This window comes from Acomys minous (assembly GCF_964271855.1).
Source record: "Acomys minous genome assembly, chromosome: 7".
NCBI lineage: Eukaryota > Metazoa > Chordata > Mammalia > Rodentia > Muridae > Acomys > Acomys minous.
In genome coordinates, this window is record NC_140488.1 from 63,430,575 (window position 1) to 63,446,862 (window position 16,288).

The 16,288-nt window shown below is 31.1% G+C and overlaps 1 protein-coding gene across 5 annotated transcripts in view; it reads right to left on the reverse strand.

The window, feature by feature from the left end:
- Positions 1-16,288, reverse strand: part of KLHL4 (kelch like family member 4) — a 237,697-nt gene that overhangs the window by 22,577 nt on the left and 198,832 nt on the right. For all 5 annotated transcript variants that reach the window (XM_084790426.1, XM_084790427.1, XM_084790428.1 and 2 more), the window contains 4 exons: positions 8,009-8,173; positions 7,315-7,451; positions 6,023-6,219; positions 1,621-1,833 (listed from right to left, as the gene is read on the reverse strand). In XM_084790426.1, the coding sequence (XP_084646552.1) occupies positions 1,621-1,833; positions 6,023-6,219; positions 7,315-7,451; positions 8,009-8,173 (712 nt within the window). The remainder of the gene's footprint in view (positions 1-1,620; positions 1,834-6,022; positions 6,220-7,314; positions 7,452-8,008; positions 8,174-16,288) is intronic.

Consider the following 16,288-nt stretch of genomic DNA (forward strand, 5'->3'; position numbering starts at 1 on the left):
ATCAGCATGTAAAGTTAATACACAAATTAAAAATGAATTTAAAATATAACTTAGATTCTAAAACATTGAAAGACAATGTCATGATTAATGAACATCATTTTCCTTTATAGAGTCATCTGTTGATGGCCATAATGGTTTATTCTATATCTGAGATTGTGTGAATAGGGTTACAGTAATTATGACTAAGCAGGTAACTATGTACATAGAATGCTGAGTTAGAGTTCTTTAAACATATTCCTAGGATGGTGAAGCTGGATTATATAGCTGTTGCTCTCTATTCTACATTTTAGAGGATAGTTCATACTAATTTCCTTTTACTAGTTTAATTTCACTTATTAAAGACATAAAGAGGAACTAGATAATACCATTTGCAACATAATGGAGGGAACTACAGATGATTCTCAGCAAAACAAGCTAGCCATAAAGATGAATATCACCTTTTCCAGTTATATACAGAATCTAGTATTTAGTTATATATATGTGTATTTATGTGTATGTGCCCCTTCTACTTTCATGGCATGTGTATTTGTGGGGAATAAAAGAAAGGCAAGAGGAGGTGACAGTAAACTGAATATCAACAACCTATATTAGATGCATATGAAATGTTATAAGGAGAGCCATAATTTTGTATGCAAAATTAAAAATTAAAAATAATGTCAAGTAAGGATTTTTCACTCCATTAGAATGGGAATAACAGCCACATTAGAAAAGAAAATTTGCTTGGCTTTAATGTTTTTTTGTGAACACATATATAAATAAGTAACAGCTGAAAATTAAGGGAGAAATTATTTGTACATTAGCATTTGTTATACTTAATCAGAAAAAGTTTTATAAAATGTATTAATTTTGCATTAATCTTACAAAACACTTTTTTTCTCAAAGTAAATTATTTTGAACTTATTAGACCAATTCAATAAATAAAAAAATCCATATTATTAATATGTTCTTCTATATTGTACATATCATACTTACCTTTGATTAGTTTTCAAGAGAGATATAATGTGTGATTAATATAAATGGTACAGTTAAGCAATGGCCCTGCATTGTATTTGAGCAAAAGTTAATATTACAATTGAACAACAAATGAGATAATCTTGGATTTTACTTAAGTACATTTCCTTTTAGAATTATCTTTCCTTTAATCCTTCAGTTCAGTATGCACAGTGAGAATTCCATTATAATGAATGCATCTGAAAGGACAGGAGCTTGCTTTCAATTACCAGAGATAATTACCCATGTTTGTAGGTATTATCCATGATCGATTCCTCATAAAGCCCCTTACACAAAGCTGCTATCTTGATTATTACCACTTTACTTAGAAGGTGAGTGGAAATAGAAAAGGAGGCCCAGTCATTTTCCTCCATTTTTATAATGTATTTGTCAAGGGAAGAAAATGAAACTGATGGATATTACAACATTGGGCATCATCTAGGTTAGTCTTTTAAGCACATTTCTTTTCCCCCCATTATTAATGCCTTTAATTGAAGACCTTTTCTATGGAATAAGTTCTATACACACCATTATTATATATTCTTTGAAAGAAATGACAAATAATGACTGGTTTGATGCCTAATGGTAATTTAGAAATCTAATTTACTTTACCTTGATAAAGTTCCATACCTGTGGTGAAAGTAATGGCAGTCTGATATAAGAAAGCAGCTTCGCCAGATGTCCTTGCCTAGTCTGAGAATCATGACTGACCCACTGCATAAGAGCATGGAAAATTGTTTCTTCATCAGGTACATTAATGTCATCACTACACAGAAGTTTTGAAATTTCATTAACCGGAAGGAGAAGGAATTCTTGGTTCTTTATTACATCAATGAAATGTTCCTAAAAAGAAACAACATCTTCTGATACAGTAGTTAAGAAGCTGCTTAATAAAATAAGAACATTTTGGTCACAGCAGCTGCAGATAAAAAAAAATACAAAAACTTTATTTTGTTAACTTCCATAAAGTTCTGAACACACATTTTAATACATCTTATGTTAAATTTGTAATTGTCATATATTTCATCTGGTAAAAAAGTATAAGCAGATATGTTTCAACTTTTCATCAAAGCATCTCTGTAATTTCTAGTTCTTAAATATATATTTTTGAAAACAGTTTATAATATTTTTACAGATGAAGTTTAAATACAATAAATTATTGTACTCTTCTAATAATTAAACAATTACTTTTTTATCTGGACATCTATGTCAGATTCTAAATAATTGGGGACTTTGAATAAATCAAGTCATTAATTAGCCTCTATTTTAGGAATTAGTGAAAGCATCCTAAGAGCTCAATTTCCCATAAAGTAAAAAACAATGCTGATAATTCCATAATAATATGCACATGCTGTGAATTCCCAAACTTGCATGCCTATTTAGACAATGAACCTTTTGTGATTTGAGACAGAACTGATGTTCATAATGTAACAAACCACTCTAGCTGATAATACTCCCATTTATAGAAAACCACTGCAATACTGTTTCACACATTAATAAACAACTATGCAAGTGTTAAGTAATCTCTATGGGATCTCATGAGGGGGTGGCCTTACTTTAATGACAAACTTACAGTACACATTGCTTGATCTCCTATATAATGAGCTGAAAATCTGAATTTAAACATTAACATCTGAAATGGTGTTTACTATATTTTCTCAATTATATAACTTTCTTTTCTAGGTGGTAAAGTAGTTATAGATATGTTAAGGAAAAGTGCTATAATGTTCAAATATATAATTAACTGTCATTGTTATCTTGCATTAATCCTGAAACTGTATTCCTCAAATGAAAATGGGAAACCTGCAATGGAAAAATTCAATGTATAAATTCCACCACTTAGTGTGCTACTTGAAGTGCTATGGTGAGTTAGTGGGAGGCCCTACTTTCCTGGTAGGGGAGAGGGGAAGTGGGAAGAGGATGGGACCAGGAGGAGAGGAGGAGGAGAGCAACAATTGGGATATAAAGTGAACAACTAAATAAATTAACTTAAAAGTTTTTAAAAATCCTACTTTATGCCAAAGTGGATAATAGCGAAGTTTTTTTACATTGCCAACATTGAAAATTAAAGTAATGGTATATAATTATCAACATATGTAATATATAAGCATAAATTATACTTTGTGATGCAATTACTATCACTTAAATTTGTTGTCTCATAAGAATATTGAAAATGATGAGCATTACGGAGTAGTGTAAATATATCAAAACATTTTTGCATGCCACTATGGTATTTAGTACTGTAGAGAGTAATCATTTTAAATAATTTTATTTGAAATTATTGTTAACCTAGTGCACTTCTTATTATGCAATTTTGCCCAAAATCTTTTATGTTTCATTAATCATTTAAGATCTGTATTTAATTTCTTATAACATTTAAAAATAAATGTACTGCTTATCACATTGTGAGTACTTACATGACAGACAGAGACTTTTAGGTGCCAACTTGGGGTATGTATATGGGAGAAATTGCAGATGGAAAACCACACAAATCAGTGTAGGCAAGCTGCTTTCCTCATTTTACCAATGTAACAATAATTTATGTGCATTATAATGTATTAATGACTAACTCTGAGCCACCAGTAATGCATTGGTGTCATGTTAAAGAAAGAAAATAATTTCCCCTTGGAGACCCCCTTAAAGTCATTTAGCCAAGATTACAGATTTAATTCTCTCCTTCATACTCCCTGTGTGTTCAGTCCTTTCTGTTTTGAGTCTGAATTTGTGCATGAATATGTATCTGTGACTGACTCTTTGTATTTGTGTGTGTCTCTGTTCCTGTAAATAACAAAGAATGATATTTTGTATTAAGTCAACATCATAGAAAGCATCACACAGTGAAAGTATGGGATACTCTACAGAAATCCTTAGCAGAATTTTATATTAAGTCACTGGCTCCAACTGATCCCAAATGAGCCAGGCAACAAACATTGTTTATTAACCAATATTCATGCATATTTACTTTCAATCTTTATGGTAGACTTCAAGAAGTTGTTTTTAGCTTCTGTATTTAATGCTTTAAACAAATTATATACAGAAATAGTCTAGGTCAAAAGCATGGAAGAGGATATAACTTCAAATTGTAGGTATGCATTATCTTAGGTTGTGAAAGCTGATTACATCTGAAATGCAAAGGAACTAAGATTGTTTGGGACATTGTTTTATTAAAATCAGGCTAAACAAATAGTTTGAGTATATAGTAAGAGAGTCTTAAGTCTTAACAGACTTCAAAGTGTGCTAGTAACTCTTGCTGTGAGGTCCAGCAAAAGCTTCAATCTCATTAAATTTAATTGATAGTTTCATAATATTCCATAGCCACAATAATTGAATACCTACTTTGTCTAACATTATTTTCAGAAAGTAATTTTTGCATTCTAATCTTATCAATACAGAATTGTAAAAAAAATTAAGAAGCATATTTTTCTAACTTTATAGTATTCAGAATAGATGCTAATATTATTGGATAGAGGGTTAAAGACAAAGCCCTATTGGATTTTTATGGACATCCTGCTTAACACTCAGTTTGGAGAACACAATACAAAGAGGAAGACAAGTTCATTTTGACCAACAAAAATAATTCAAGTTGTTTACCAGAATTTAGTTTGTCTGCAAGAGTAAGATACCAGACAGGAAACTGTTAATACTTAGTTCAAGAATTTAAGCAATTAACAGGAAGTGTTCATGTTTGTCTTTTATGGTAAGAATAACCTTTGAACTACATAACTGCTTTTTTTTTTAGATTATATGGCAACTGTATTTAGGACAGAGGACTATAAATAGCATAATTAAATAACACATTGTAAAATGTCATCTGTGATAGTGTGATTCTCAACATACTGGTATTGATTCACAATTGTATCTGAATTTTATGTGCTAATATTTAGAAAACTGTACATATGAGTGCTAAAAATGTTAGTTGAATTGAATAACTCTACATTCAGTTATGTATTGTTCACTAGTATACAAATGCCTCTTTTTAAACTTTTAAATGATTTGAGTAATTTAAAATTTGTTCAAAGTATTTATTTTTTGATAAAGTTTAAAGAGACCCATCTTTTTTGTAACCTATGGCTTTAGAGGTTAAAAAAAGTTCATTCCTTTGTATCAGGGAAGCAATAGTAATCACAGTAAAAAATTATACTTTATATCCAATGTCCAATTTTCCTTGACCATCTATGTTCTATATGCCTTTTGATTGTAATCCAATTAAATAAAGATAGTCTTAATTAGTACAATTCTAAATAATGATTGAATGACATATTCACTTGATTCATTATAACATGGTAGAATTAAGAAGGATTTTTAAAGTTCAATGAATAAAATCAAAATTGTTTTAACCAAATCACAAGGTTTTTCTAAGATAAAAAAGCCAATTCAATAAAATCATTAGAGTTACTAATCTTGAGGATCTGATGTTATTTGCATTTTTCTTTTCTTCTCTTGTTTTCTGAAACAGGGTCTCATGTATCCCAGGCTGGCCTCAGATGCTGTATGGAGTTGAATATAACCTAGAATTCCTGAGTCTACTGCCTCTAGAATACAGGCTAGAATACAGATATTATCTACAGTGATCATTTATGAAATGCCTGTAAGTTGAACCCAGAGTGCTGTATATTCTAAGCAAACATTCTATAAACTGAGCTGTAGTCACAATCTTAGCACTTTTAATAAATTGATTAATATTTAATTTTAACAGAAATTCTAGTTTGTACAATTTTACAAAACTAATTGCTAATTATGCAGAAAGTCAGAGAGGTAATGTTTTTACTACTGTAGATTGAATTAGAAATACAGAGATGTTCAATTTAATAATAAGTAATATTTTAATTTTCTGGAGCTTAGAGATTTAATAAAACCTTTGTTGTTCTGAAATGAAAAATTTTGGCTGAGTATTACTCAACTAAACAAAAAGTTTTTCTATTATATATTATTAAAAGTTACCTAAAACTAGGTAAGTTTACACAGGTTTTCAGTTTTATCAGAGAAAGTATATATTTTTACAGTAAGTTAATTTGAAGCAAATGATTTTTACCATGGTGTACTTATGTGCCACATTCTGAAGCTCCACACAGCCCTGGGCATCTCCAAATGAGCGAATTCCTAGGCAGTTTGAAGGATGAAGCTGCTTTATGAGGAAATTGCAGCAGACATCAATGACCTGAGTCAGCTGTAAGAGACATGCTGCGGCCAGCAAATTCTCAATGGTGTCTTCTCTCAGTTGCAGAACACCTAAATGGTTTGAATTTGTAAAGAATGATTATACATCACATAAAATGGAACACATATATTCCAGGTGATATTTCTGTTGCCCTTTCTAGGGTATCTATGCATTTTAATGTTTAGTAGCATTGCTAGGAATGTGGCTTAAGACTAAGAAATATAGAAGAGTCTGTGTACTTATACAAAAGGAGGAAAACTGATGTTAGACAAAATTATACAAAATGACTGTAGCAAATGAATAGAGAATATTATAAGGAATAGTTACTTAATGTTTTCTTATTTGCTTAAAGCCTGCCTTTCAATTTTATATTAATCATTTTATATTTCATTCATACATAAGAACACCGCTTTGAATTTATTCAATTGTAAGTTATTGATCACATATAAATGAAGCTGGAAAACCTCACATTATGAGTTCTAGAATGTAGTATCATATTTCCTAAGAATGATAAAACTGCTCATAGGCATAGTAATTATTTTAATGGGCATAGATCTTGTAAACAAGGGATATAGAAATATTTTCTCTATATTTTGTATGTGCATTTACTATCTGGTAAGGTTATAGTTGTCCAAGAACTATGCTCAGAATTACCTCTGACACTGTCTCAAAAAGAAGAGACTATTGCAACGAGTTCACAAATGAAACTGCTAATTTGCCTTACCATTTTGACATTGTCACTTATGAAGTTATAATTTATACATAATAAGTTTAAATTGATAAGCTTTAATCATATGTTTATAATGCTCTATCTGTTGTTTTAGAAAGCATTACTGATATATTATTGTAAACATTTCTAAATGGACTATACTCTTATGTTTGTTTATAACATTCTGCAATTCCAATTCCAGGATCCAATAATCTTTTTTGGTCTTTCAGAGCACTTTCACATTCATTTATTGTCTGTTAATAGCTTTCTTCTCTCCTGATAGCAATATTTAGCAGTATACTCTATATTTTTATTATTATGATTAATCTGCTATTTTGTCCTTTTTCAAAAACTTTTAGAAAGTTATTAACTGCTACATGGTATATTTTTCATACTTGCAGCACATAAATACTTATAATGTGGAATTAATGTTAGTTAATAGATATTGAAAACTTACCTGTATAAGCATACTGCACCAAAGAATTAAGTGCATGTGGATCTACTCCTTCCATTCTGACCTCTTCCTGTCTTGCTTCAAGCACATCATTAGTAAACATTGCAGCAAAATAATCAGACACTGCACTGAGAACCAATCTATAAATATAAATTTTGAGTCAATACTTATGTTTGTCAATAGCTTCACAAGTAATTATGCAATGCTTTCAAAAGTTTGTAAACCTTATTAGTATGCCATCTCTATAAAAATTTACAATTTTCAGAAATGCTTGGGAGGCAGAGCCAAGCGAATTTGGTGAAGTCTATGTTAGCTTAGTTGACATAGCAACTTTCAGGCCAGAGAGGTATACATAGTAAGACTCTGTATTAAAACAAACTGACAGCCTATTGTATATGTGTGTAATAATATAAATGTATATGTAAAAATGTTTAACTAATAAAAGAGGAAAAAAACCCTACAAAATATCATTGATGTTAGGGTAATTAAGCAGGCTGACACTTTAAAATTTGTTATACTTTGGTTTTTATCATAACTGTCTCTAACTGTGGCTTCCTTAAATACTGGGCAAGAAAATATTAACTTTTCAATATTTCAAAAAAATGATCCCCCCATGGTCCAATATATAATCAATTTTCAAACTCTCCCTCATTCTTCTTATACCCATTAGATGTTCTGGCAGCAAAAGGATACCTACCGGTGAGCTGGGATTTTGAGAGGCCCAGCAATAAGCAGCACATCACACAATTTTTTCTCTTTCAAATAGTTTTCCATTTTACAGAGAGTATAATTTGCATGGTTTTGACAACGGAAGTGATCCTCACAACTGCTATTCATTTCTTCAGGTTCCTGAACCTGTAGTCTAAAAGTTAAGTTAAAATAAGAATATGAGTTATCATTTCACTCTTTTACACTTAAACTTTCTCCTAATTAAGAAATATGCATATAGTAGAAATCTACTCAAGACTTCTATATAAAACGTAAAGATGTAACTATTATTACTGACTCAACTTCTCAACTTACATTCAGATGAAGAGTCATAGTATTTTTATTCAGAACAACATTACAATTATATGTTCCAATCTGGTATTTTTATGTGTATAAATATAATCAACAAAATATCACCCCATTTTGTGCTTAAAATAAGAAAAACAATAAGAGATAAAATATCAAAAAGCAACAACAACTAACGCAGATAAACATGACATCTTTTTTTTTTTTTTGCAACTTCTACTAATCCTAGACATGAGGCTTGCTCTGGTGTGGTTGATGTACACAGTGACACTCAACTGGAGAACAGTGATTTTAGGTTCATTTATCCTTCTCAGTGCTCTGATTTTGTCTGGTTGAAACCTTACTGGTCCTATGCATACTGTCATAAATTATGTGAAATCATATGTGTATCAATCATTCTGTTTCTGGAAGAGACTATTTCTTTAGAGTAATCCACAACTCCTGGCTTTTACAATCTTGATGATTATAGTCTCAAAATACCATAACATTTTTTTACAATATAAAAAAAAATCAATACAGGCGGTAAACTTTAAACCCCTAGCCAGATCTAGCCAATGGTCAGAACATTCTCCACAGTAGAGTGGAGAGTGGGATATTACTTTCTCACATACTCTGGTGCCTCACCTTTGACCATGTCCCCTGGATGGGGAGACCTGGTGGCACTCAGAGGAAGGACAGCAGGCTACCAAGAAGAGACTTGATACCCTATGAACATATACAGGGGGAGGTAATCCCCCTCAGGAACAGTCATAGGGGAGGGGAATAAGGGGAAAATGGGAGGGAGGGAAGAATGGGAGGATACAAGGGATGGGATAACCATTGAGATGTAACAAGAATAAATTAATTTAAAAAAAAAATCAGAAAACAACCCTGTGTATTTCCATCATGAACATCCATCTTTCAATAGTTAGTATCTGAAAAAATATAAAGGTAATGAAATTGATACGAATGAAAGTTGATTTTAAGTATTCTAAATATTCAACAATTGTAAATTTATATACCTACACAAACAAACAGGCTTCTACTCAGTAGATGTTATACAGTTGGACAGTTGGATAAACTCATTAAAATATATAACTTATTTTCATGTACTAGTTTCTATCATTTATTTATTTGTTTTTTATTAGCCTATGTTCACTGTATATAATTATGAGCTTAATGAAAAATTTGTTGCCCTTTGTAATGTTAGGCAAAAGTATAGAATTTCAAAGATTTAAAGATATTTTCTTTTAAAATGTTGATGTTATAATTACAATGTTTTCCCCTCTCATTCCTCTTTCTGAAGCTTTCCTTATACCCTTGTGTTCTTTTTAAAATTCTTGCCACTAAAGACTTTTTCATTTAATCATACGTGTTCCTCTCCATATATTTTATTATCCTTTCTCTTCCAACCCATCCCACTAGCACACTATCTTTTCAGTTATATTCATCCTAATACTGTTATAAGAAGTCTCTATATGTGAGCATGACTCTGTAATCATAAAATATAATTATATTTCCCTACTTCAATCAAGTCTATATACTTTTGATGAGAGTTGTTTGAATGTATAAATGCCTATTTGACCCAAAGCAATTTACAAATTTAGTCCTGTATCAATAAAAAATACCTAGAATATTGCCCATAGATATGAAAAACTGTTAACATTCAAATGTAACTAGAAAAGACCCCACATAGCTAAAGCAATCTTGACTTAAAATTAGACTTCTGGATGGATTGATGAAGCATAAAATAATATCTATGTGTCATTTACTGTTTATGAAGTAAAAAGACTCCACCACCAATGAGATAGGGAAGTTGTAAACATCTGTGACTCAGAATGTTGTCCTGCTCTAGAAGATGTAATTTACATTATTATAACTTCTTTTATTTTGTCTGGGTGTAGTCTCTTAGAGACTCTCTTTTGAAGACGAAACTGACAAGGAGTGGATGTTCTGGGAGATGAGAGGTGGAAGGGAAGTGGAGGGAGGGGAAAATGTGATTGGGATGTATTGCATGAATGAATAAAACAAAAATATATTTTCAATAAAATTTAAATAAACAAACAAAAATAAGTAAACACAAATAAAATCTATTCCAAGGAGAATTCAATCTTTATATTGCTCTCATTTTTTCAATTCAGATTTATTTTACTGATACTTTGTTTTTCAATTCTTTGTATATTCTGAATATTAATACTCAGTCAGATGTATAGCTGGCAAATAATCTCTCACAGTGTGTACTTAACTTGATGTTTTCTGAACTGTATATAAGTGGGTTAGTTATATTTTTGGTTTTATGGGACCACAGTTATCAATTACTGCCTTAAATTTTTTACTTAGTTCAGAAATATTTCATATATCTATATCTTCTAGGAGTACCTATATTTTCTTTAGTGGTTTTAACATTTTGATTTTCAATTGATATTTTTTGACCAACTTGAAATTAATTTTTGGGCAGAGTAATAGATATGGTTCCAAATTCATTATTCTACATGTGAACATGCAGTTTTCTTAGAAGCATCTGTTGAAGATTCTATTGTTTCTTTTTGTACATTTTTAGCTCTTTGTCAAATATCAAATGACTACATTTACAAATAAGTCATTTTCTCGTCATCTATTTTAGTTCATTGATTGAAATATCTGTTTTTCTTTTAGTATCATGGTGTTTTTACTATTATTGTTTTATAATATATTTTGAAGCCTAAGATATATTTATATATATAGTAGAGTATATAAATTATATAATATTTTTTAAATATAAGATGTACATATACTGAAAATATATATAATCCCTTAAAATTAGTAATAATAATAGTAATGAAAATGATGATGACGCTCAGGATTGCTTTGGTTATCTCAGTTTTTTTCAGGTTCCCTAGAACTGTTAAGATTTAAAAAAAAATTGAAGAATGATGTGGGTGTTTTGACTGGGATTGCATTATCTTTATAAGTTGCTTCTTGTAGACTGGTTATTTCCACAATATTAATTATACTGATCCTTGAACATATAGTATCTTGATGTTTTCTAGTCTTTCTCAATCTCTTCCTTCAGAGACAAGAAGTTTCACTGTAGAAGCTTTTTTTATCTCCTTGGTTAGATTATTCCATGGTATCTATTGTATTTCATGTTACTGTCAATGAAAATATGTTCATAATCTATTCCCAGTGGAATTTTTGTGGTGTATAGAAAGGCCAATGAAATTTATAAGTTGATATTGTACCTTGATACTGTGCTGAAATTATTATTTTTTTTACATGTTTTCTGGAATCTCATATATAATATCCTATCTTTTGCAAGAATACCACAAAGTCTGTTGTGAAACTGTCTTTCCTAGGTATGGGTTCAAAAATTAAACCATAACAATGGTAATAACATTAGAGATGTTAATATGGAATTGAAAAATTCTTATAGAGTCCCAACCTTAGAAAAAATGACAGGCACACAGTAGCTACATGGTAGAAGAAGAATTAGCTTCTTCCATGCATGAGGCCCTTTATTGGTTCTGTAAAGCAGTATTATAAACTTTACAATCATATGCACACTACCAACAAAAGTAACTAATCAAATTGTACTGATATATAATTGTGCATGAAATACATCCACAAACACATATATACAAAATATAACATTAATAATCAATAAAAGGCTATAAACTTGAGAGTGTGGGGGCATGTGAGAGATTTAAAAGAGGGCAGATGGGAAGGTGAAGAGAGAGAAGAAAATCATTTATTTGTATTTCAAGTATAAACAATATAATTATAACTAAAAATAATAGATTATTATGTTTTCTATGAATGTGCTGTATCAGTTTTGAAAAACATCTTCATTGCATTGATATGTTTGAAAACGTTAGTACCTTTACTAACTCTGACTGTCTTCACTTGCTCCCTCTCTAATATTCTGCTTATTCACTTCTCAACTAGTTCCCTTCCTACTTTCACTAGCTTTGGTTCAAGGATTTTGCAGGCAACTTATCATGTTTTAATATCTCCTCTCCTTTAATGATTTAATTTACATTAATATGTCAATTAATAATTTTGTATATAATTGTTTAAGTTATTACCAAGTACTTACTAAAATAGAGGAAAATTCTCAATGGAGATGAGAGGTTATTTGGAATTGTGTGACAAGATATTATTTTATTCTGAGTTTCTTCAGACCAAATTTGGTTAAAGGCAAAATATTTTTAAATAACAATTTAAATTTGTACTTAGCTATAGTACCTTTTATTTCTATCATTCACTTTTGAAGCCTAAATTTTCTACAAGGATGAGCCCCACATACGTTCACAATCTTTCATGTAAGAACCACAAGATACTCAGTTGAACCGTGGGAGTGACAAGTTTTCAATATTTTAAAACAAAGACGTAAAACTATATTCAGTCACTTTAAGAAATAAGAAACTAGTGTTTGCAGAGGTGTAGATGAAATGTAGCACCCTAAATATATATCTTAATCTGTAATATTGAACACAAACCTAATATATGCCTTATAATTATTTGAGAAGAAAGTAATGAAACAAAACAGCAAGCCACAAACAAAGCCAGTCTATTTTCTTAACATGACTTTAGTAATTTCCTAGAGTTCATGACATTTTTCCTTAGCCTCATTTTAGATACTATATTATTAGGTCAGGTGTGGTACCACATTAGACTGTCTTTCATTCATGGTGCTATAACCACAGTTTGTAACATGAGAGTGGGGAGCATAAGTAGTCAATAGAAGCATACTCTATGAGGTTAAACAACTTACATTAAGTGAAATCATAACCACGTATTGAATTAGTTATGCTGTGCAAATAATTTTATCTTTCCTAACATTGACTTTATCTGACAAAATTGGGGTAAAAATAATATTGATTCTTCTGTCCCTGGGGACTCCATTAGCTAACAGTGCAGAGTCAGCTTTGTTCACTCCTGAGGACCATTTCAGCTTCCTTTCTAGCCAATTCCCATTCCTTTGATTGAGCCACTGCTATTAGAAAACACCTTCTACCAGGAACTCCATTGGCCACACCAAGCTGGGACTCAGGTAGGTATTTTCATTATTCTCTTTTTTTCTCAAATCTTTCCAGTGTACCCATAGTCCTATGCCCCCATCACTTCACCTCCACTCACTGAGGAGTCAGTCTTTGTGAGGACCCAGACTTACTCTCCTTAGAGCTTTTCAGCCCTCCCTTTGAGAAGATCTCCATTCCTTTGTGTCAGTTACTGACACCTAGAAACACTTTCCACGAGGGGTCCAAGGTAGCCACACTTGGCTGGGACCTGGGTAGGTAACTCATTATTCATCCGGTCATCCATTATGATCATTTTTGTCTCACCCTCAGCATTGTAAGAATTTGTTTACAGGTGACCCTCCTCCAAACTTCATTAGAGAAAAAAGACAACCTACTTAATAAATGGTCTTGAGAACACCTGGATAACTAATTGCAGAAGAAGAATATAATGAAGATCCTTCAATCTGTACAAAATGCAATTTACAGTGACTCAAAGAGCTCTGTATAAAGTCTGAAATGCTAGAAATTCTGGATAAAAAGTATTCAGGATATAGATTTAGGTAAAAAAAAATTTCCAAAGAGAATCCCAATACAACAAGAAATGGTGCTAATAATTAACAAACAGGATTACTTAAAAATAAAAAGTACAGCAAAATAATCCATTTTCAGAATGAGCAGACAGAATATATAATGGTAGAAAATCTTTGGCATCTATACTTCAAGCAAGGGCTTAGTATATAGAATTGATAATGAATTTTGAAAAATAACAAAATATATGATAATCATCTCTACTAAATAAAACAGTTTTCAAAAGAAGAAATGCAATAAATGTTCTTAGAAATGTTCAATACCATTAGCCATCAGCAAATTAAAATAAAACTTAATTTGTAATTCCATCCTATACCAGTCAGAATGGCTATCATTATAAAAAGTTTAAATAACAAATCAGTCAAGCAAACAAATGAAAAATGGCCCCCAAAATGCTAGTGAAGCTAGGGGAAAGAGAAAAATTTATTCAATGCTGGTGGGAATTTAAAATGGCATAACTATGACAGAATTCAGAATATGCTTCTGGGGGAGAATTTTATCAACAGTATTTGACATCACATACTGCACTTCTGACATACCAAGGAAAATACGACAACCAGTGCTCTAATGGTGTGACTTAAATAGGAGTAGCCACTTACTTTCTTATTGTATATGAGCCCTCTTCTACAGGAGAGAATTCATATCTGGTGCTGTAAGCCAAGTAAAATGTACATGCCTATGCTGATCATAAGCCCTACTTGTACCAGGAAAATATAATGATGATGATGATGATGATGATGATGAGATGATGATGATGATGATAATAAACCAAATAAATATAATGATGCTTTATGACTCAGTCATGTCCCTTTTTGGGATATATACACAAGTAACTTTATATCTTACCATATATATATCGCTGCCTGACATAATAGAAAGGAAATGAACTGAAACTGTATGCCTAGCAATAAATGAATGGATAATTTTTACCTATGTGCTACTTTTATCCACAAAAATTTTATTTAGCCATATAAAAAGACTAAGTTTTCAGAAAATGGGTGTGAGACAGATAAATACAAGAAATAGCATAAGGACCTAGAACATCACTTGGCTTAGGTTATATACATACAATACTTCTTTTTTATTATTATTTTTCTTTTTTAATATACATTCATATTATGACAAATATATACATTACACTACATACAGCAAGAAGAACCATGAAACAATCAGGAATTATATAAATTTTACTCTCAGAGTTTTAGTTATTTGTATTTGGCAACCTTGAAGAAAACATCTTTCCTCCCTTTGTGAATCTAAAATTGTGAATGTATGTCAGTACCTCTCATATCTCATCTCTATCAACTAAAAACATCTATCTAGACCTACAAACATCTTAACCCTTAAGCAAATAAGCTTAATTGTAAAATTAAACTATCTTGTCTTCAACTCCATCAGAGACTTGAAAAGGAATAAAATTAATTACCTGAGCAAACAGGAGGTACAGGTTAGAAGCTTCCAAAATGAAAAAAAAAATAACAAAGACAGTTTGATGCCTGATCAGTCACTCAAAACTCTCTATAATGTTGGAGGATCATCTTCAGCCTTCTAGCCCAATATATCTAATGGATATATTTCTGAGGCAGGAACTGTTGAGGATTAGCTTAGCCTGTCTTGTCAGAGTTCGGCCATTGACTCCTCCTGCACCCAAGCTTGCCCATTTTTAGGCAGAATTCTGTCTGTGGTACAAACAAGGACATTTTCCCCAGTGGCTTGTTTGCCACAATTGGAATCATATCCATAAAGAGGTTCTTTTATGCTCATCATCTTCTTTGAGGTAAGGTTGGTGTTATGAGAAATTAACCTGACTTATTGTCAAAGAATCTTTAAAATAATAAAAACATCTTTAAATGCCATATTCTGTAGGTCTTTGAGATTTTTGAAGGCATTGTCTATTTTACCTTATCTATCTATAGAATCATACTTATCTGTTAATCCTAGTATTTATATTCTTGTGATAAAAATAGACTAGCAATTGACATGACCATGATTTGATCTACTTACAATCAACTTGTGCAACTTAATTATCCTAAACAGCGTGCAATAACACTCTCAAGGTATTGGAAGGAAAACTTGCATTATAATTGAGTTTTATGGGTTTAATACCTTAGAATATATGTGTGAAGAATAATCTTAAGTTTGAATTCTATACCAATGTATCAAAATTAAACTTATTCTGGATTAATATACAAAATTCTGTACTAATAAATTAAAAATAGTCTTATTTCTGAGTAACAATTAAGGCCTTAAGTACACACCTCTTCTAATAGTGCACTTGCCAGCCTAAAACCTTCATCTATACGTACTATCCCATGCTGACTTGTTCTAAAAGTATACCTATTAGATCTAGGACCTCCACCTGTTCTGAAGTTCAGGCACCCTCCACTCTGAACAAT